General features: G+C 39.0%; 1 protein-coding gene across 1 annotated transcript; it reads right to left on the bottom strand.

The window, feature by feature from the left end:
* Positions 1-905: 905 nt before the first annotated feature.
* On the bottom strand, positions 906-22,157 carry LOC129438969 (NLR family CARD domain-containing protein 3). Its single transcript, XM_073866054.1, has 10 exons — positions 22,024-22,157; positions 20,673-20,789; positions 20,448-20,567; positions 19,359-19,475; positions 19,146-19,253; positions 17,028-18,803; positions 16,221-16,394; positions 14,637-14,810; positions 13,811-13,987; positions 906-1,330 (listed from the first exon to the last, which is right to left on the bottom strand). The coding sequence occupies exons 1-10, from the start codon at positions 22,071-22,073 to the stop codon at positions 1,153-1,155; spliced, it is 2,991 nt and encodes a 996-aa protein (XP_073722155.1). The 5' UTR covers positions 22,074-22,157; the 3' UTR covers positions 906-1,152.
* Between the last annotated feature and the right edge of the window lie 1,670 nt (positions 22,158-23,827).

Raw genomic sequence — 23,827 nt, 5'->3', positions numbered from 1 at the left:
TATGCACATCAGAAGGTTTTTACAAAAGCAGATGAATGATTGTCGCATAACTGACCTCTTGCCTTCTGATCCACACCAGGACTTACACTGTGCGTTCTGCACCCAAGCTTAAGTGAACCGTGCCCAAGCCCACCTCTGCAACCGTGATCACACTTCTTGTCAAAGAACAAGGCCTTTGGGATCAAGCACTGGGGCACGGTTTGGATAGTGTGAGGGCATTTTTACACTATCACTGTAAAAAAATTCAGTAGAAATTGCAGCTGGGTTGCCGGTAACTTACCATAGATTTTTTTACTGGCAACATTTTGTTCAAAGTTAAATGAACATTAAATATTTACAAGTCTTTGTCTTTACAGAGTAAAACTAAAAAAACAGCATCAAGCAAAACAAAACAGAAAAAGGTTGATGATGATTTCTGGGCCCCCAGAATGCTTTGCATGAGGCTGTTATTGTATAGTTTTATTCTGTAAAGATAAAGGCTTGTTAATATTTAAAATTTATTTAACTTTAAACAAACTCCTGCCAGTAAATAACATACATTTAAATCTACGGTAAATTACCGGCAACCCAGCAGCAATAACATTGAAAATTCTACCGATTTTTTTACAGTGTAGGCTTATTTGCTGCGGTTCGAGCTTGAGTGCAAATGTTCCAGGCAGTTTTGGTCTGGTTTCACACATACTCGATTCCCATGAACCGCAATTCACTTGCATTAATCTTACGTCATCACCAACGTGCAACTTATGGTTTTTTAATATGTTGGTGTTATCGCACAGCAGAGAGCAACAGCTGCGCATATGTGCTTTGGAATGCAAAATTTATCAGTTGTAATGGTAATCCTGCTAGTGGAAACTAGTCTGAGTCTGAGGTGCTTTCACAATCCCGTAAACTGCACCATAGTTCCATTTAAACTCAGATGACTTTCTTCAGCTGATAACTTTTGTATATTCGTATTAACATTTAAAAGATTATTGGTATAAAATAATGTTGAATATTATGTTTAACTGCAATAATACATTAACTAATGTTAACAGATAGAATCTTTACATTAAGTGTTACGATTTCTGATTATTTTGGGGGTTATTTGTTAGTTTTTGTAATTTTCATTAGTCATAAGTGAAAACAGAATCAAAGAGAATGTTTTATTCATTCTTACTTCAGTATCTCCAGTTTACATTGAGGATTCTTTAGTACATCAGAGATCAGTTTCACTCCTGAATCTCTTAGTTTATTATCAGACAGATTCAGATCTCTCAGGTGTGATGGGTTTGATCTCAGAGCTGAAGACAGAGCAACACATCCTTCATCTGTGATATTACAACCACTCAACCTGTAGAGAAAAATAACAAACACTTAAGTTTATGGCTATCAGTATCGATTGTTTTGCTCATCAACTTAATTTGGATCAACTTAAACTAGACCTGTAATATAAATTACTTATATGGGCTTTTGTTGTTGTATATTCATGTTCTTTAAAGTCTTTTACGGTTGATCTGGACATTCTTGTCTTGTCAAATGTATTTTGTTTTTAACTACATAACGCGATGTGGTGTCATTTGCATGACTGCTGTAACCAGTGGCACCTGCAGTCGTGCAGCTGTATGCACTGTGCATACCATGAGAAGGTACTAATGCATTTTTTTTACAGAATTTTAACCTCCTAAGACCTGGTGGATTTTGTTGTTTGCACCATAATACTTAATTCTGTGTAACTGGAATCTGTTGTACAAAAACGTGGACAATTACACTGCTTCGTGTTAAAAAATAATATTTGATTATTATATTTCTTTTTTCTTTCTAACCCCAAATAGCTGAAAGAAATCTAAAATGCAAGCCAAACCAAAGCTCGGTTCTTATGAGGTTAAATTGGTTGTTGTAAATAAATATCCGTGTACGTTCATGACATATTAACTCTTTCCCCATCACTGACCAGTTGTCTTGTCGATTAGCAAAAAACATTTCACTGCCAATGGCTCTTTCCTGACGAGTTTTTACGGTTATCTGTAATTCCACAATCATCCACTAGATTACCCAATTCATAAAAAATTAAAATCAACATTATTGGCCAAAACCATGCGCAGGTTACTTTGCTTTCCGGACAGGTGCGCACCCAAGTCCGAGGTGCTTTCACAATCCTGCGAACTGCGCCATAGTTCCATTGTAACCGAACTCAGACCTCCTTCAGCTGATAACGACTGGTGCAGCCGGTTCCATCTGCGGTAAGAGGCAATTCGGCAGCACAGACAGTGAATGTTATTTCTGACACTGACACTCTTTTTCTGAAGCAAGCGGTTGTTGATCTAACTAACACAGTTAAAGACTTAAGTAAGGATGTTTCAGCATTGAAACTACAGCTGCATGATGAACGCAATCAATCTCGTCAAACCCCATCACCTCATCGCCACAGTCCAACAAGGTATGCATGGAGTTCACAGTATGGACATTCACCAACCAGATGTTCAGATGCTCGTTCTCCTTCACCTGACAGCTAAAGAGGATCTCCCAGCCGTCGCAGAGACTTTGGCAGACGACGTGACGACACATACCAGCATAATGTCAGAGTGGATTTTTCACCTCACCGTAGGGAGAGGTTCAAGGATTATTATTCTCCAAAATACTCTCCTGCAGCCTGCCCTGACTACTATGAGGATGACAGACGGGGACAACGGAATGACACCACGTCTTACAACCACTCGTCATTTCAACGACGCAGTCCAAGCCCTCAGCCCAAACGTGTCACATTTGAGGAGTACAAAGGACATCATTACAGACCTCAGCATCCAGGCCTGGATCGTCAGAGTGGTCCACATGATACCTACCCAGGCCATCACTCCCATCATCAGGGAAACTTCCACTAGCTGATGAGGTGGGGCACACATCAGCTGTTTCACTACCAGCCCCACGTGACATCGTATGAATGACAACTACAGAAACCAGCCATCCAGAGACTGAACACTGTCCTGCTACAACCATGAAGGACATTTATACAGCACACATCAATGGCATTGTTGAAGGTACTGACATGCATATCATGATAGACACTGGTTCTAGTATTTCATTCATTAATGAAACTACCCGTATGGCAATTCCTACATTGTGCAAAAGACCATTAAAGGGTAATTTTATTTTATCAAAGTCTGTAACTGGTCAAAATCTAGATACTTTGGGAACTGTGACTGTTAACATGAGATTAGGTGCACTGACGGTGCACTGACGTTACAGCATGACATGCAGGTCATCAGAAATGTGAGTCAGGGTATTATACTTGGTTGGGATTTTCTCCAGAAGCATGAGGTTATTTTGAATGTTGGTAAGGAGTTGTGGTGTCATATTTCCAATATGTTTGACGTTAATCACTTCTTTGACAAGCATTCAAGTAAATTATAAATTGTACCTTTGAAAGGGAGATATGGATGGATGGTAGACAGGCTGGCAGGATAGCAAATAGGTAGGCAGACAGGCAGGCAGACAAGATGGCAAACATGAATAAACAAGGATGCTCCAATGGTTTAGGAATGATTAGCAGGCAAGGTGATCAAAGTGGTACAAAGTATATCCAATGAGAGATCAAAATAAACTAAAATATATCAAAATTCCAAAAGGCTTGTAAAGAACTATATGCCTCAAACGTCTTTCCTTTGTTCTCTTGATTTAACACAAAAGGTGAGCGGCGGCCATCTTAACTTAAAGGTCCTCTTGGCTCTATCAAACTAAAAGTCCTATTCAAAATAAAAGTAACAACTAAAGGGTATGAGTGCTCCAATAGCACATATTACCATTTTACCTCTAACCAAAAAATGGCTCTTACATATCCCGCCCTTTATAGTTACCGCGAGAAGCAAGCTATAATCAAATCAAATGCAAATTCTCTAAAGAGCCATAATCTATTTACAAATTAGAATTTATTGTATGCAAAAAATCAGTGTATGCATCTGTGTGAGTGTATGCACATGCACAAGTCCATATTGGCCTTGTCAACCTTCAGGTTGCTGGCCTTCTACCAGCAAGGAGATCTTGCTGACGGGTCTCTGAAGTTGACTTGTTTGGGTTTGAAGTCGCACACTGCGAACCAAGCCCTGAGAATCAGGAAGGGCTTCAGTGACTCGGGCTAACATCCATGATCCTCGTGGTGCAGCGACATCTGCTACCAGTACAATGTCTCCTTGTTGGAAGTTGCGTCTGACGCGGGTCCACTTTTGCCGCGTCTGTAGAAGAGATAGATATTCTTGGACCCAGCGCTTCCAGAACAGATCGGCAATGTACTGCACTTGTCTCCAGCGGCGTCTGACATACAAATCTTATTTTTTAAACAACCCTGGAGGTAGAACAGGCTGAAACTTAAGCTGTAAAAGATGATTAGGTGTTAGTGGCTCTAAATCATTCGGATTGTCAGATATTGTTGAAAGTGGACGGCTATTAAGAATGGCCTCAATTTCGCACATCACTGTTTGAAGGCCTTCATCATCCAGACGTTGATGGCTGGTTACTGACAGTAAAATTTTCTTGACCATGCGAATGAGCCTCTCCCATATCCCTCCATAATGAGCACCATGGGGAGGATTGAAGGTCCAATTCACTCCCCTTTGAAGCAGACTTTGTTCTATCTGCTGTAAGTTCCAAGATTTCAGGGCTTCTTTCAGTTCCTTTTGAGTTGAGACGAGGTTTGTTCCATTGTCAGACCGCAATTCAGACACTTGCCCTTTTCTAGAAATGAAACGTCTGAACGCGTGTATGCAGGAGTCAGTATCAAGCGATTGTGCAACTTCCAGATGTATAGCGCGGCTGGCAAGACAAGTGAAAATCACTCCGTAGCGTTTAACAATATTACGCCCTCGCTTTATTTCCAATGGTCCAAAATAATCAACCCCTACATAAGTAAAGGGTGGTAGATCAGGGGTCAGTCTGTCAATAGGAAGATTTGCCATTTTCTGTTCGCCAACCTTTGAATTGACCTTTCTGCATGTAGTGCACTCATTAATTATCTTTCTGGCAAGAGAATTGGCACAGGGAATCCAGTATTTTTGTCTAAGCTTAGAGAGCATAAAATTCCTTCCACTATGTCCAACTTCTTGATGGATGTGGCAAAGTATGCGTTTGGAATCATGATGGTTTTTTGGGAGAATTGCAGGGTGCCTTTGTTCAGCAGACATAGGCATTTTGCTCAAACGGCCACCAACCCTCAATATGCCAACGTCAAGGAAAGGGTCTAGCCTATAGATTAAGCTGTTTCTGCTTACACATTGCATGCCTTTCTGTATGCTAGTTATTTCTTGTGAAAATCCATGCATCTGGCAAAACTGCACAATAGCTATCTCTGCATTCTCCATGTCACTGACAGATAACACATATGAACCAGTTTTCACTTGCTTTCCTTTTCTTCTGACCATTGTATGTTTGCTTTGATCCATTCCCATCTTGTGTTTTTTAGACAATTCCAAAAAAATAGACTTTAACCTGAGAAACCATGCCACTGCTTTCTTAAGCTTTGTCCATGTTGAGAAGTAATTCATCAAGTAAGTAGTGGGGTCACAGCTGTCCTTTACAGCCATATTTATTGTGATAACTTTTCTTAATTCAGGATCATCTGGGGAGAGGACAAGCTCGGATGGAGGGTCTGGCCAGCAATCAAGTGATTTCTTTAAAAAAACTGGACCACTGATCCAGGACTGACCTTTCAGAAATGTATCAATGTGCAGTCCCCGTGAGGCACAGTCAGCAGGATTTAGTTTTGTGCTTATGTATTTCCACTGGGACACCTCCGATGCACCTCTGATGACATTCAGACGGTTGGCAACAAAGGTTTGAAATCTTCTGTTTTCATTCCGTATATACCTCAAAACAGTCATGCTATCTGTCCAGAACAGAGACCTTTCCATTTCCATATGCATTTCGTCAGATAGCATTTTGTCCATACGTACTGCCAGGACTGCAGCGGTAAGCTCCATCCGTTGTGTGGTCATCAGTTTCAATGGGGCAACCCGGGCTTTTCCCATCAAAAAGGCAACATGAATCTTGTTGTTGTTGCTTGTCAGCTTAAGGTAAGTGACTGTTCCATACCCAATGTCACTCGCATCACAAAAGTGATGCATCTGGGCTGTTTTGACAATTCCAAAATTGTCCGGGACTAAACCACGACTAACTTTGAACTCCCTCACTCTTGGAAGATCTTGCCACCATTGCTTCTAGGTTTGGACATGGACCTCTGACAATTCTTCATCCCATCCTATGTTCTGCTTGCATAACTCCTGTAGAATGCACTTTGCTGGAAATGTGATTGGTGCAAGAAATCCAAGTGGATCATATATGGAGCTGACTGCGGAGAGAATTCCACGTCTGCTGGTTGGACACTCTTTGATGATTACCTGGAATGTGAAGGCATCTTCCTTGATACACCATTGCACACCCAGCGCTCTTTCAATGGGCAGATCCTCAATGTCAAGGTTAAGATTTTGTACGTCCTTCACCCTTTCAGACTCTTGAATAGAGGCTAAGACAGCTTTATTATTACTAATCCATTTGGTTAATTTGAACCCTCCAGTTGCACAGAGTAACTTCAGTTCCTTACAGAGTTTGATGGCATGCTTTTCTGAATCAACGGCCTTTAGCAAGTCACCTACATAAAAGTTGTTCTTAACTGTTCTTGTCGTTTCAGCTGAGAAGCACCCTTTGTTATCCTCAGCTGTTCTCCTTAACGCATAACTAGCTGCAATGGCTGATGACGTTGCACCAAAAAGATGTACAACCATCCTGTATTCCTTCAGTGGCTGAGTGATGTCCCCATTTGGCCACCAGAAGAAACGTAGGAAGTTTACATGTTGAGGCGAGACTTTCACCTGATGGTACATTTTTTCCACATCAGCCAGGATGGCAATTTTGCCTTGGCGAAAGCGGACTAAAACTCCAACTAGAGTATTTGTAAGGTTCGGACCTTGAATTAGCTCAATATTCAGTGAGGTCCCCTGATATGCTGCAGAACAATAAAATACTACACGAAAGCTACCCTTCTTAGGGTGAAACACACCATGGTGGGGTATATACCACACCTTTCCATTTTCTTGGTTCAGCTGGGTTTGCGGTACAAGTTCAGCATGTCCACTGGATAGCACTGTTTCCATAAAGGCCCTATAATCCTTGTGAAAGCCACTGTTCCTCTGAAACTTTTTCTTTAGTGCCAATGCCCTTTGTTCTGCCAGGTGACGGTTGTTTGGCATTGTAGGGTTATCCTTCTTGAATGGTAAAGGCAGTTGATAATGTCCATTAATTATCTCAGCAGAGCTGTCCATAATCTGCATAAATTTGCAGTCTTCCACTGACATTTGTTTATTTTCATCAAACCTCTTCTCGGGGAAATCATGGTTGTATTGCTGAATCAAAAGTTCACTCAGTTTGTCGACGTGAATGCGATGTGCATAAACATGCCTTTGACCTTGCTTGTTATGCATCCTTACTATGAAGAAATCCATTTACTACCCAACCTAGCAGTGTCTTTATAGCGAAGGGTCCATTACCCTGGCTATTGATAATTCTCCAAGGTTCCATAAATTTGGGTGCATTTATTCCTATGAAAAGGTCAACGTCTGCATCAATGTTTGGTAATTGAACATCCTGGAGATAAGGCCATTTTTGTAGATCATCTTGTCTAGGGAAGTGCTCCCTGCTAACTGGAATTTCTTGCTGAGTGTAAGTTTCTGGTAATTCTATGAAATCATTTCCTTCTAAAGCACAAACTTCTAGGCCCTTGATGACCAGGGTGTTAATGTATTTCTTTTGTCCCATTGTGCGCAAAAGTATTTGCTGTTGCTTGCCCACTGCATTCAATCTTCTTCCAAGCTGTTCTGTGCAAAATGTTGCGGAGCTCCCTTGGTCTAGGAAAGCATATGTCTGAACTACGCGGTTTCAGTTATTCAGTTTGACTTGAACTGGGACTATTGCAAAGGTGCAGTGTTCATTGGTATGGTCGAATGCCTCTGCTTTTAGTGAAACCAGCCCATTGCTCACTGTTTTTCCACGATCCCAGCCTACATCTTCTGATGAATTATGAACTTTCATTTCATTCTGGAATATGTGCAAAACAGTTGGATGGGTTTTAGAGCACACTGAACATGTTTGCCTATTTTTGCAGTTTCGACTCATGTGCCCTTTAACCAGACAACCAAAACAAATGCCTTTAGTCTTCAAAAGATCAACCCTTCCATTATGAGACCTTTTTAGCAATTCTTGACATGACACAATCCCATGCTCTTTATCACAAACAGGACAGAGTTTTTGCAGAGTGGACACTTTGGGCACTTGCACAGCATTCTCTAAATTATAACACTCTTCAGTGTTTTCTGGTACTTTAGATACAGTTGTGGCAAAACTGGTCCCTTTACTTTTCTGCTTTAAACTCAAAATGGACTTTGTGATGGTGGACTTTGGTGGTCTTTTGGATGCAGAGGCATCTTGAAGGTTTCCAAAAATGGGGTCTTGTAGAATCCTAGCCTGTCTTTCCAGGAAGTGAACAAGATCTCCAAATGATGCCTTTGCTCCTGATTTTTCTTTTATATCATAAGCGTGTGTTCTCCATTTTCTCTAATTTTGTGTGGTACCTTGGAGACAAGAAGCCTCATATTTGATGGCAAATTTAATTCATCCATGTACCTCAAGGTACGCATTAAATTACAACAGCCACGGAGGAAGAGACTGTAACTCTGTAGGGCCTCACCATTGTCTGATGGAATGCTATTCCAGTTTAAGGCTTTATCTATGTAAGCACTTGTAATCTTGAACTCATCTCCAAAATGAAGTTCCAGTAACCTCTTTGCCTCTGCGTACCCCCTGTCTGCACTCATATGAAGGCAACTTCTAACCAACTCCTTTGGCTGGCCAGAGGTGAATTGTTCAAGGTAGTAAAGCCTGTCTTGGCTACTGCTGGTGTTATTTTCAATGCGGTGTTCAAATGCTTGCCTAAATGGTCTAAAACGGAGAGGTTCTCCATTAAAAACATGCAGATCTCTAGTTGGCAGTGAATTCACTCTCTGCTGCTGCACAATAAGATCAGCAATAGCACTCATGTCAATGTTGTCTGAGGTTGAAGGTGCAAGTGGTAGGGAAGTGCCTTCATCAACTTGACTGTTCCGTATCAGCTGCATCGTTTGAACTCGCCTCTCAGTCATTTGTGGCCGTGTGTCTTGTGTTAAGGCTCTTTGCAGTGGTGTTTTGGGAATGCCAGCAATTTGATTGTATTCTACAGGTGATGGTTCTGACTGAAGACCTCCCTTTACTCTTTCATATTGGCTTTCCAGATATACATTCATACCATCTCCTGCTGAATCTGAAGATTGTGTAGATGTCAGTTTAGAACTCATCGGTAGAGTGTCGATGCTCTGTAACACCTGTATTTTGGCATCAGCTGCAGCCAATTCGGTTTCAAGTTCAACTCTTTCTATTGCATTTTGCACATAAATTTTTTGTCTTTCCAGGGCATGTTTTTCCTGAAATGACTGGCTGCGTCGTAGCAGGGCTGCCTTTTCAGCTTCTGCCTTTAGGTGAGCAGAAGACACTGATGAAGATTTAGAAGCATGGCTCACAGAAAGTGAAGGTCCCATTCTACTGGCCGACACATTAGATATGCTGTCCAATGGTGAAATCACATACTGTGATTCACTTTGAGCACCTTTCCAAATGTCTACCTCCTTCAGAAATGCTTCAAATGTTTGCATCTTTGGTTCATACCACTCATCGTCATTTGTCCTTTCAATTTCAATAAGTAGCACTTGTACAGACTGGTGAGAATCTTTAAAATCATTTAGTGCCACATTTAGCTGTTCAAGGCCTGTGTTAACAGTTGCAATATCTCCACTCTTCATTAATTCCTTTAGTTCATTCATTCTACGTGTACACACCCCAAGTTTTCCTCTGCGCGTTGCACAAAGCGCATTAAGTTTGTCATCAGCCATGTTTTAAGCTTAATTAACAAAAGATTAAATATTCTTCAAATTTATGAAATCTGTGATATGTTCCAATAACAAATTCAAATTTCAACAATCTGGCAGTCCAATAGTGAATCAACTTCAAAGTTTGGCTCTCTCAAAGTTCCAAAAAAGGCCAAACTTCTTCAATTCCAAGTTTTACTCAAACATTAGCTTCATTTGCAGTCAACGAGAGATTCCATGATTTCCATATAATTTAAAAAAGTCCAGTGCAAATAATAGCAAAGTTCTTTACCTTTGTGGTGTCATATTTCCAATATGTTTGACGTTAATCACTTCTTTGACAAGCATTCAAGTAAATTATAAATTGTACCTTTGAAAGGGAGATATGGATGGATGGTAGACAGGCTGGCAGGATAGCAAATAGGCAGGCAGACAGGCAGGCAGGCAGGCAAGATGGCAAACATGAATAAACAAGGATGCTCCAATGGTTTAGGAATGATTAGCAGGCAAGGTGATCAAAGTGATACAAAGTATATCCAATGAGAGATCAAAATAAACTAAAATATATCAAAATTCCAAAAGGCTTGTAAAGAACTATATGCCTCAAACGTCTTTCCTTTATTCTCTTGATTAACACAAAAGGTGAGTGGCGGCCATCTTAACTTAAAGGTCCTCTTGGCTCTATCAAACTAAAAGTCCTATTCAAAATAAAAGTAACAACTAAAGGGTATGAGTGCTCCAATAGCACCTATTACCATTTTACCTCTAACCAAAAAATGGCTCTTACAGGGGTTATGTTGCCTTTATGATCAGACTTTACAATTGTTAAGCACATTTCAGCTTGCCCCTGCACATTGCACAGCTCAAATTACTGTGACTACTACCATCCCTCCCCAGTGTGAGATGCACTGTACAGCTCAGCTTGTCCCGTTTTCTGTTAATGCAGGTCTGGCAGACGGTTACAGTGGGTTGCTTGAGCCATATCCATTTAAGTTGGACGGTATTGCAGTTGCACGCACTCTTACAGTAGCTGAAAATGGTCAAACTGTAGTGCGAGTCATGAATCCAACAAATAGCCCTTTTGTACTGCAACCAGGTATGCAGATTGGGGAATTCACTCCAATAAACCAAGAGGATGTCATTCAGCACTCAAATTCTGTATGTAATGTATCCACCCCTTCTACACAGGCACCTCTTCCATTTGAGATTCAAAGTGGGACTCTTTCTGACCCTCAGGCGAACGAACTACGCTCACTGTTGCATGAGTATTGTGATCTGTTTAGTAAGAACCCTACAGACTTTGGTTGTACGAATATTGTCAAACACAAAATCAATACCGACAATGCAACTCCCATCAAAAAACGTGCCTATCGTACTTCTCCTCAGATGCAAGAGGTGATTCAGTCACAGGTGGATGACCTGTTGGCAAAAGGTATTGTGGAAGGCAGCCATAGCCCTTGGGCTGCACCTGTCGTTATGGTGCGGAAAAAAGATGGCACCTGGCGCTTTTGCGTAGATTATAGGGGCCTTAATTCTGTCACCATTAAGGATGCCCATCCTTTACCAAGAACAGATGACACCTTGGATGCACTTAGGGGTTCCTCTATATTCAGTACCATGGACCTTTCATCCGGATATTGGCAAGTGCAGCTTAATGAGGCAGACAAACCAAAAACAGCTTTCACTACTGGCCGTTCTTTATACCAATTTACAGTGATGCCAATGGGCCTTGTCAATGCTCTGCCCACCTTTCAACATTTGATGCAGCAAGTGTTGCAGGGTCTGTCCTGGAAAACATGTCTTGTGTATTTAGATGATATTATTGTCTACAGCAAGAATTTTACAGGCGTTTCATTCACTGCTTTGCTCAAATGTCGCAGCCACTGCATGCTCTGACTCAGAAAGCGAAGTTGTTTGTTTGGACTGAGTAAGAACAGGAAGCTTTCAATTCATTGCGACATGCACTTACCAATGCTCCAATTCTTTCCTACCCAGACTTTTCAAAGGAGTTTTTGCTTTTCACTGACGCTTCAAACACAGCTATGGGATGTGTTCTGTCCCAGATGAATGTGGACGACAAAGAAAGTGTCATCGCTTATGGCAGTCACATCTGCTGAGAGACGATGGTCAACATATGACAGGGAGTTGTGGGCTATTGTTTGGGCCATTCGTCACTTCCGTCAGTATCTCATGGGTCATTATTTTCGAATCATTACTTACCACAAGCCCTTGCTTGGTCTGAGAAGAATGGTTTTGGATGGTGATCCAACGGGACGCAGAGCAAGGTGAGCTCTGGAGATCGACCTCTATGACTGGACCATTGAGCACAGACATGGTCACAAACACGCCAATGCTGATGCCATGTCTCGTCGACCTGATGGGGAAAGCAAAATTTCCAGTGACTTGGAGATCAAACCTGTCCATTTTGTCTCCTCATCAACGCAGACTGAAGTAGCTGAATCACATCTTAGTTCTGCAGTGCCTGTTTCTTCTGGTGCGCGTCCTGGATTTGAGCCTTCAAACTCTGCGTTTTCTGCCTTTGCCAGCGTTACATGCCTGGGCATGGATAATGACGATATGCTACAGGCTCAGAAAGCCGACCCTGTTTTGAGCATTGTCGCTGAATGGATGTTAACACAGAAAAGACCCCCATATGCAACCCTTAAAAGTGCTGCTAATGGATTAAGACACTTCTGGAAAGAGTTCACAAGGCCAGAGGTGGGTATTAACGAATTACATTTACTTCGTTACATTTACTTGAGTACATTTTTCGGGTAACTAGTACTTTTAGAGTAAATTTAAGGATGGGTACTTTTACTCTTACTCAAGTACATTTCTAGTGAAAAAACTGTACTTTTACTTCGCTACATTCAGCGGCGTTACTGCGCTACTGTCAAATGGTAATAATTAATGAATATATATATTTTTTTTAAGTTTATAGGGCGTGTTCGAAAGTTGCGTGAAAAAGGCTGCGTCACCCTTTAGCGCGCGACCGCGAGGTCACCCTTTTAGCGCGCGCGACCGCGCGGCCGCGTAGGGGATAGGAGAAGCAGATGAGGGCGCGTGTGCGTTGTGCGAGTTATCGGAGGCAGATCATGCGTGGCTTCAAGTTCGGTCTATGTTTTCACTCCAAGAGGTCAAAAAGAATAGTTTCATAATGTTATGCGTGCTTTGTTCAATAAACGAGCTGACATTTCAGCGAACAGGAATTCAAGATCCAGCCTGAAGTAAGTGTCACAGTATTGTCTATTTGAACAGTATTAATGGTCATTTCACACACTGTCAGAGTTTTTTGCCATATGCACTCGATTACAAATCCTAATGTAAGTTAAACCATACAAACAGCACGTTCACATCTGCACATTCCATATCATTTCCCCACAACTAAACAAACTTAACAGCATAATGTAATGACTGCATTTATACACAAATCCGGACACCTCACTAATGTGTAGAAAATACATTCAAATAAAAACGGGATTGTATTTTATTTAAATCCTTCCTAAAGAATGAATGAATAAAAATAAAAGAATAAAGATTGATTTGAAAGAAACATGTATTATAAATTAATTTATTTTGATCCAGATTAAACTTTTTGAATAACTTGCTCTATAGCATTTATTTATAATTCTGTCATTTACTAATACATTCTTAGGTAGTATCTGATAACTTCAGGTAATGCACAATGAACGGACAGTGAACAATTCCATTTTGTATTAACTAACATTAAATGTGATGAAAAATTAATAAATGTTATAAAATGGGTAGTTCATTGTAAGTTCATGTTTAACTACTATAAAAATACATCAACTAATGTTAATGACTAGAACCAGTGGCGCTTTGGGGGTTGTTTATATAATTAGTCATTAGTGTATGAGTGTTTTATTCATTCTTACTGTAGTATCTTCAGTTTACAGTCAGGATTCTTCAGTCCATCAGAGATCAGCTTCACTCCTGAATCACTTAGATTAGTATTATAAGACAGATTCAGATCTGTCAGGTGTGATGGGTTTGATCTCATAGCTGAAGTCAGAGCAACACAACCTTCAGCTGTGATATTACACCAACTCAAACTGTAGAGAACAGAGACACACAGTTTGTTCACACACAGTTAAAATCTACAATGTTTATGTGAATGTTATGTGTAATTTCTTTTATGTGTGTTTGTATTTTACTGAAACAAATCAGAATGTTTTAACAGTAAATCAACTTAATCGATTTATGTTCATACTAATAGTGTGCTTTATTTTTCTTATACTCTGTTAAAATTAGATTAATCTTATCAGACACATTCATCAACATGTTCAATTATGTTTTATCTAAAAAAAAATTAAAGTCCCCTGTGGCAGAAACGTTATTCCTTTAAAGCTCCTAAATATTCTCCTGTAAATTTTAAGTCTAAAAGGGAAAATCCTACAACTGCCTATGCAATACGGTCGATCACAAAAACAACTGTGTCCACACTTTTTCAGTGCAAATGTTTTATTGTGTGTTTGTACTAAATTCTGATAGTAGTTTTTAATGGCAAAAGAGGCATTTGTGCTGACACAAGCTGGTCGTAAATCTGGCCCAAAGTGTCTCCTAAAAATGTTGTATTAAATGTTAAATGAAATCAACATTAGTTTATACATTACGGAGATATAATTAAAATACTATCAATTGATTACAGATGTTATGATCTCTATATGTGAAATCTTTCTAAGAATCAGATCACAATCTTACTCCAGTTTCTGTAGTTTCCAGTCAGTTTTTTTCAGTACATCAGAGATCAGCTTCACTCCTAAATCTCTTAGATTATTATTAGACATACTCAGATGTGTCAGGTGTGATGGGTTTGATCTCAGAGCTGAAGTCAGAGCAAAACAACCTTCAGCTGTGATATTACAACTACACAACCTGTAGAAAACAGAGACAGATAGTTCACTCTCTCAGTTTACATCACACATCTGATCAATATAAACTCGCAAACTTACTCATCATCTTAAATATAACTGCAATTAACAATTTCATGAAAAAGCAGACAAAACATGCAAGGAAGACAAACATTTGTCTGAGTCGCCCTTTTAATATTTAATAACCACACGGCACTAAAGAGACAGCTTGCACAATGCGTTCAGCCCCGACAAAACTTTGCAAAACGTTATTTAAACAGAAACGGATGTTTTGAACATCCTGTTGTGATTATGCAGGAGTTGCAACTACGGTAGCTAAGAAGGCCATTCTTTTTGTTCTTTTTGAAATTTTTCCGGAGCCTGAAGAAATAGTTATAAATACCTGTTTAATGCTGTAAAATATGCTCAATGTTACAGTCACTGCCCTTGCTGTCCAGAATAAAAGAGAACATTCCAACTTAAACCCATTGGGCATCATTTATCAACATTGCATAGAAAATGATCTATATTTTTACCTACGAATGAAATTTAGTATGTGCGTAAGTACAAAAAAATCGGGATTTATCAAACGTGCGCACGGGGTTCGTACACACATCAGTAAGTAATCCTTGATGATAAATCCCACTTGTTCGTGCACGTTCATGGTCATTTGCATTCTGAAACGCCTCCAATGAACCATATATGGTGACAACACCTCCCTTTATAAGTCACTTGGTTATGCTTTTTCGCTCACCGCAATAATGGCAAAGAGAGCGAACAAGAGGAACTACCGACACTGAAATTTACTGGTGGATGAGGTTGAATCCAAATAACACATACTGTTTGGTTCACTTAGTGCTGGAGGAATGACTAACAAAAAAAAACTGCATGGGAACATGTTACCAGTGAGTTTAATTCCGTTGGGTATGAGAACACTTCTAGAAATAAAAAAGTGGTTTGACATTAAAAAAAAAAAACGCGTCACAGCACACTAACGTGAAATCAGTGCAACTATAAAAGGACAGATAATGACAGAACTTTCCTTGGACAGCCGCATATGATATAACCCGCATCATCGGCTCGATCATTAAAAACGCGCTCCCGGCGGAATGGATGATTTGCCAAGTCTTCCAATAATGCAAAATAAGCCATTGCACTGTGTCAAGCATTTGACAGAGCTTTCTTATATAGGGTTAGACACTAATTTCATTAATTAACACCAGTGCACACCGTTTTCAGGAAACAAGTCGTTCCATAGCAAAATGTTGCGCCTCTGTTTGAACTTAAACATGCCCTTGTTTTATGACATGAAATAATCTGATTCATTAATATCGTCTTTATATATCTGACATTTATTTGTCTTTATTTTTTTCGATAATTCATATTCATAGTCGGAGGGTGATCAGAGGGTGTTGAGAGATTTATACAATCTTACTTCAGTATCTCCAGTTTACAGTAAGGATTTTTCAGTACATCAGAGATCAGCTTCACTCCTGAATCTCTTAGATTATTAAATGACAGATTCAGATGTGTCAGGTGTGATGGGTTTGATCTCAGAGCCGAAGTCAGAGCAACACAACCTTCATCTGTAATGGAACACCAATTTAACCTGCAGAATAAAAAACTGTTTACTTCTTGGGCCGGTTGACAATACAGCCTGTAAGTTAACTCCTGTCAGCATTGCATTGTGAGCAAATCTTTCAAACATGATAAGGAGCGTCACATTTCCAGCTGACATCAGAGGTATTCAGGACAGTTAAAATGTACATATTAGCTGGAAATCAGGAACACAGCGGTTTTCAAATCCATGAGTTTTGTACAAAATCAATAAATTTGAGAAAGGCAGAATATCTGGAGCCACAAAAATGTACGGTATGTGGAAAATAATGTGTTTTTTTAACCATAAACCACGCAAACACATTGTATTATACTAAATACACAAAATAACATTGTTTTAGCAATGACATCACAGTAACTTAGAGGAACTCACACAGTCTTTCAAGCAAAACAAATCCTTTGATAAAACAAAACTAGATCAACACCATCAAACTGTGATCTGACATCTTTTTACTTATCTGATTATAATTCACACATTAGATATACTGCTTAGATATCATAGATATCAACTCTCTCTACTAAAGAAAATATCTAATTTTGAAGATTCTTCTAAAATAAAGTAAATAATAAAAATAAATTACATTTATTGCATGTGTATATTTAAAAACTTCATTGTTTTACTTACTGAAATTTTTTAGTTTCTTTAATCACAGGCTGCAGTCTTACAAGAACTTCATCTGCTGTATTTTGACCTCCAATAAATGTATTTAGATTAAGTTCATCCAAATGCTGTTCAGATGTCAACAACACAAAAACTAAAGCTGACCACTGTGAAGAGGAGAGTTTGGTCTTTCCTACTGATGCACATTTTACCAAACGTCGAATCTCCTGCAGCAGTGAATCATCACCCAGTTCATTCAGACAGAAAAGCAGATTGATGGATTTCTCTATAGACATATTCTTCTTCTTGGTTTTCTTTTTAATGTATTTAACAATTTTCCTTTTCTTGTAGGAGCATCTTTTCATCTGTGTTAGTAGATCCTGTAAGAGAATCTGATTGGACTCCAGTGAAAGACCCAATAGAAAACGCAAGAAAAGATCCAGATGTCCATTCTTACTCTGTAATGCTTCATCTACCAATCGCTGATGTATCTCAGATAATGAAACCTGTTTTGCTGATTTGTGTTCTACCATGTCCAAAACACCAAAAAGCATACCAGGTTCAGTACTTTCATCAAACACATTAATGTTGTTGTTTGTGATGGATATGTGAGCATAAAGAGCTGCTAGATGTTCTTGGATGCTCAGATGAACAAAGCAGTAAACTTTCCCCTGACACAAGCCAAACTCCTCTCTGAAGATCTGAGTACACAATCCTGAGTACACTGATGCTTCTGCTACATCAATCCCACACTCTCTCAAGTCTTCATCATAGAATATCAGATTGCCTTTCACAAGCTGCTCAAAAGCCAGTTTCCCCAGTTTGAAGATCATGTCTTCATCTTTATTCTCATAGTCCTTCTGATGTTTGATGTTTGTCTGAATGATCAGGAAGTGTGTGTACATTTGAGTTAGAGTCTTGGGGATCTCTCTTCTCTCTGCTTCACTCAACATTCTCTCTAGAACAGTGACTGAAATCCAGCAGAAGACTGGGATGTGACACATGATATAGAGACTCCTGGATGACTTCAGGTGTGAGATGATTTGATCAGACAGACTCTCATCACTGATTCTCTTCCTGATGTATTCCTCCTTCTGTGGATCACTGAAGCCTCGTATCTCTGTGACTCGATCAACACACTCAGAGGGGATGAGATCAGCTGCTGCTGGTCTGGAGGTGATCCAGATGAGAGCAGAGGGAAACAGATTCCCCTTGATGAGGTTTGTCAGAATCACGTCCACTGAGGTTGATTCATTTACATCACACAACCTCACACTGCTGTGAAAATCCAGAAACAGACGACACTCATCCAAACCATCAAAGATAAACAACACTTTATATTTATCACTGAAGATTTCAATTTCTTTAGTCTCTGGGAAGAAAAGATGAAGAAGATCTAAAAGACTGAGTGTTTTGTCCTTCATCAAATTGATCTCTCTGAAAGGAAGTGGAAATATGAGGTGGACGTCCTGATTCTCTTTCTCTTCAGTCCAGTCCAGAATGAACTTCTGTACAGAGACTGTTTTTCCAATGCCAGCGACTCCCTTTGTCATCACACTTCTGGTGTGTTTGTGTTGTTCATGTAAAGGTTTAAAGATGTCATTACATTTGATTGGTGTCTCCTCTGTTGTTGTTCTTCTGGATTGTGTCTCAATCTGTCTCACCTCATGTTCATTACTGATCTCTCCACTTTCACTCTCTGTGATGTAGAGCTCTGTGTAGATCTCATTTAGTGGTGTTGGGTTTCCCTGCTTTGATGTTACCTCATACAAACACTCAAACTTCTTCCTCAGATTTGATCTGAATGGGATTTGAAATTCAACAAGCGGACGGTAAGTTGACAGACAGTAAACAGATTATACCATAAATTAAAGAAATACATTTACAGATTCATAATCAAATAAATCCATGTGTTAATACTGTCACTAATATATCAACAACTGAATGAGACTTAACTATATATGATTGAACTATTTAACATATATGAATCATTTTAACAGTTGTGATCAGCAAACCTGCAGATTTTAATTTATGCAGTTTATGATAAAAAAATAAAATGTGAGTATTAATATTGTAAATGATATCCGCTTATTTCTTTTTAAAAACCATTAATATAAAAAATTTCAAACACTTTTATTTTACCTGAAACTATGAGAGTCTCTTTCATTGGACTGTTGAACATTTATAGTCTGATCACTCACAGACACTCTGATCTGATCTGTTGAGTCTGATCCAGACAAAATTAATGACCTAAACAGAAGACAATCAGACACAGTCAGACATTCTGATATTAATGGACTAGTTGACCATTTTTGAGGATGTATTTATCAGCATATCATAACAGAACAATAGTACCTCTCATCAGGCAATGGATCTTCATCCTTAAATACTATTGGTCTATTCATAGACTCATCACTCCTCATGGAGACACAGCTGATCTTAGGCGAGTCTGATCTCTGTTGATGGACTGATCTATAACAACACAGTAGATGTTTAAAAACTGAGGTTTTCCACCTGTCAAGTGTGTTTGGGCTTATTAGTTTCACCTTCATTAGGCAAGTCAAATTTAATCAAATAGCACATATTTCATAAAATGGCCATTTAAAGGGATAGTTCGGCCAAAAACAATATTAAACGCATGATTTACTCACCCCCAAGCTGTCCAAGTTGCATATGTCCATCGTTTTTCAGACACACACATTTTCGGATATTTTAGAAAATAATTTAGATCTTTCAGTTGATTAAATGTAATATTACGGGGTCCAGCCATAGTCCACGACCTTCAAGTCCAAAAAAAGTGCGTCCATCCTTCACAAATTAAATCCAAACGGCTCCAGGATGATAAACAAAGGTCTTCTGTGGGTAATCCGTGAGGTGGTGTTGTAGAAATATCCATATTTAAAATTTTATTAACGTAATTAACTACCTTCCGGTAGCGCCGCCATCTTAGACTCAGGAGAGAGTATTAGTGTAGTGTACACACTTTTCTTAGTGACGTATGACATATTCGGAGGGCGGGGGGACAGAGCAGCAGCAGAGAAACCTCTGTACGCTCCGTAAGCGCTCATCCTGAATGCGGATGAGCGTAAGATGGCGGCGCTACCGGAAGGTAGGACGCACTTTTTTTGGACTTGAAGGTCGTGGACTATGGCTGGACCCCGTAATATTACATTTAATCAACTGAAAGATCTAAAATATTTTCTAAAATATCCGAAAATGTGTCTGTCTGAAAAACGGTGGACATATGCAACTCGGACAGCTTGGGGGTGAGTAAATAATGGGTTTAATATCGTTTTTGGCCGAACTATCCTTTTAAATAGCTTTACATAGGAATTATGAAGAAATTTAAAGACAAATGTCTATATTACTTCAATAATGTATAATAAAAAACTAGGTGCATGACAACCTTTAACATGGAAACTGTATAGAGACCAATGATTTTACCTCTGATTGTCAGGTGATTTGTCTCCATCTTTAAATACTATTGGTCTATTCATAGACTCATCACTCCTCATGGAGACACAGCTGATCTCAGGTGAATCTGATCTTTTCTGATGGACTGATCTATAACAACACATTATACAGTAAATGTCAACTGTTGTTCTCAATAATGTTTAATAAAAAAACTAGGTGCATGACATCTTTTAACATGGAGACCAGTGATTTTACCTCTGATTGTCAGGTGATTTGTCTCCACCCTTAAATACTATTGGTCTATTCATAGACTCATCACTCCTTATAGACACACAGCTGCTCTCAGGTGAGTCTGATCTCTTCTGATCTGATCTGTAAGTAAGTGGGGTAAGTAAGGAATTTAGCTAAAATGAACCACATTAAGGTTGTACAGATGGAAAAACTTCAGCTAAAGTGGATAATTTTTATGTTAATAATCTAAAAATCTATCAAACTACTGTAAACTGCTCCATAATCAGTGTTTCTACTGTACATCACATGTAATAAAATATATGTTTTTGTTTCATAGCAATGAATTTGTCAAATGTCCCCACATAGAAGACACCTGTAACAGTCAATCAGGATAAATGATTAACTCATATAAATACATAAAATGCTTATCATGACCTTTAACTTGAGTATTATCTGCTTACTGAGTCTATTATCTGTGAGTAATATTTGATTTGTTGCAGAGAGTACCTTTCAAAAACCTTGTAATATTTAATATATAAAGAGCTTGTAATATTAGCGTGATTCCAGAGTACTCCCCCATGTTTAACTGGGATAAATGTACTAGCTGAAAGTGAGGCAATTAGGGTGGACCAGAGTTATAGAGTTGCATCAACTCTGTTGACTCCAATGAAAGAGATTTGGAGTCTGGAGTCTCTCCAGAGTCCCCGGAAGTTACTGTCAGCTCCATAGAGCTGCAGCAGAAAAGACTGAATATGATGAACATGAAAGTTTTAAGACTTCAGACGTTTAAAAAATAAGATTGTATATTAGCACTGCATGTGAATGAAATGAGTTTGTGCATTTATGCGTTTGTAGATTATTTCTCATTAAATTAATACATATAGGGGGTGTTAGTTGAAACCAGGTCAGGCTAGGAAAGGCTGAGGATAATGTTACTACGTTAGCAACACATAAAAAACATACTATATTGAATTTGGTTTTCTTAATGCAAATTCATCCATGACTGTTTAATTAGAGAGGCTATTATACGCGATGGTGGTACGTAGTGCATTAAAGCAACACTATGTAGTTTTTTTACCTTAAAATAATGTCTCTAAAATTATTATAGTGATAGAACAACTTTTAACTGGACAAATTGTACTGTTGCTGCAACCTGAGCAGCCTCCTAGCTGCTACAAGCACCCTCTGAAAGTGGCGGTGGAGGGTAGGAAACACAGCTCCACCCCTCCCCCTGCCTGCAGAAGAGTGTCTGGTACCAGGTACTGTTGCGCTTTTCAACCACATGGGGGAGCTGTAAGTCATTTTTACATGGAAACTACATAGTGTTGCTTTAAAAATAATGTAAATGTAAAAATGTCACTTGAATTAAAAATACCTGACTCCTGGAGAATCATCTCCATCTCTGAATGTTTGTGAATCATCCATGAATCATTCAGTCACATCATCAATCTGATCTGATGGATCTGATCACCTCCACAGACTCTGAATGGACCTGATGAATCTGATAACTGATTAAAACATTATCATTATTATTTATTATACCACGGGTTTGTTGAATGCTGCATTCTGATTGGCTGAGAAATGTTCTATGGGTGTTGATTATTTTTCTGTAAACCGCACACCTAATTTTTCAAATGTCTTAAAAAGAAGCACCAGAACAATGTTTGTGGTAACCACGGTATAAGCGGAATAATTGACTCCGCTTCGCGTCGTGCCGCATTACCACCTTGGTGTGCATTATTTTCTTATAATTCAATGGCCCGTCGTCAATTATTCCTTACCTATTATTGTTATAATAATAATTATTATTATTATTGATGATTACACGGTATTCTAAAATGCCTGATTCTGATTGGCCAGCCACAACATTCCAAGGTTCGATCTATTCAGATAACAGTTCAAAACTAACACACGCTGCTTTAGGTAAAGTTTAATATTAAACAAAAATAAATATAATTAAAGCTGCAAGCAGCATTTACCGGGTTTCGAGCATTAAAGCACGTCAAATACGTCAGACATCGTCGACCAGGCTGATCCAGCATCCACAAAAACAAAAGAGGTGGTCAGAAACGGTTCATACAGACTATGTATGCTTAAACACACGTGCACCTATAGGACAAACATGTCACGTCCTTAATGTGAAGTCATTCGCAGCTACCAGACACACGTGTTCAAAGTTGTCAGCAAAAAAGGTGTTATCATTCAGTGAAATGTCTCCCTCTCTTCTCACGGAACATTGACAAACAGAACACTGAAGGAAATGTTTGTGGTGCTTGCAGTGGCAAAACTTGGGTCACAAAATGTTAAAATAGTGTTAATGAGTCAAAAGAGCCGAACCCCATGTCTCTACGATGTTCTGATACAGAGATACAGCTCTTGTTAAATGGTTGCTAGGGTATTCTCATTGGTTGCTAGGGAGTGAATTGCAATCCACCAATGATTATACTCAAAGCCATGAAAGACATAATCCATGATGACTCATGATTTTAGATGTAATTTTGCAGTATTTTTAAGTGAAAAAACCAAATAACCATTAGGTGGCGCTATGACAGACTCGTGCATTTAACCTCAGGTCATGACTGTGTTACTTGTAGCTAGAATCACGGCTATTCACTTTAGTTTAGTAAAGAAACAGTTGTATGACCATTGGGCTTACTCAATATCAAAGGTTTTGTTCAATTATGAGGATAACTAGTGGTGCAGGCATACCATTTTTTTTGTATTGCCTCAGACTCTGCTCAGACATCAGCGTATCAAATTTGGTGAAAAAATGTCATTTTGTTGCAGAGTTATAAGCATTTATATCTAAAAAACACAAAAAATGAATGTAATTTTTCGTTTTTTGCAATCTTCGGCCATTTCTCATGGAAATTTTAACATAACACCAATAGAACTTTTTGTTCAGAAGGTAAAGTTAATTTCTTCCTATGGTTGTTTCGAGTCGATTGGAATAACCCTCGCGAAGTTATTTGCGCATGTTTTTAAAGCGCTGTTTTGCTGTGCAGGGCTAACCGTAAGGCGAAACCTGGCATGTTTGGTATCGTTGGACTCGGCAACAATTCAAAACTCTTAGTAAAAAAGTCCCATGAAAATATGTCAAACTCAGCCTAAGTTATAAGCGTTTAAATTATTCGTCTGACCACTAGGTGGCGCTGTGACGAAACGAGGCACGCAACCTC

This window comes from Misgurnus anguillicaudatus, unplaced genomic scaffold (assembly GCF_027580225.2).
Source record: "Misgurnus anguillicaudatus unplaced genomic scaffold, ASM2758022v2 HiC_scaffold_34, whole genome shotgun sequence".
NCBI classification, from domain to species: domain Eukaryota; kingdom Metazoa; phylum Chordata; class Actinopteri; order Cypriniformes; family Cobitidae; genus Misgurnus; species Misgurnus anguillicaudatus.
This window is presented reverse-complemented; position numbering and strand designations above follow the sequence as displayed.

What these genes read in the sequence shown, in the direction of transcription:
- LOC129438969 (XM_073866054.1), bottom strand. Translation starts at nt 22,073, where the DNA reads ATGGATGATTCACAAACATTCAGAGATGGAGATGATTCTCCAGGAGTC. An exon ending in GATCCATTGCCTGATGAGAG is followed by an intron (nt 19,254 to 19,358) that starts GTACTATTGTTC and finishes TCTTCTGTTTAG; the next exon opens with GTCATTAATTTTGTCTGGAT. An exon ending in AAAGAAACTAAAAAATTTCA is followed by an intron (nt 16,395 to 17,027) that starts GTAAGTAAAACA and finishes TTTATTCTGCAG; the next exon opens with GTTAAATTGGTGTTCCATTA.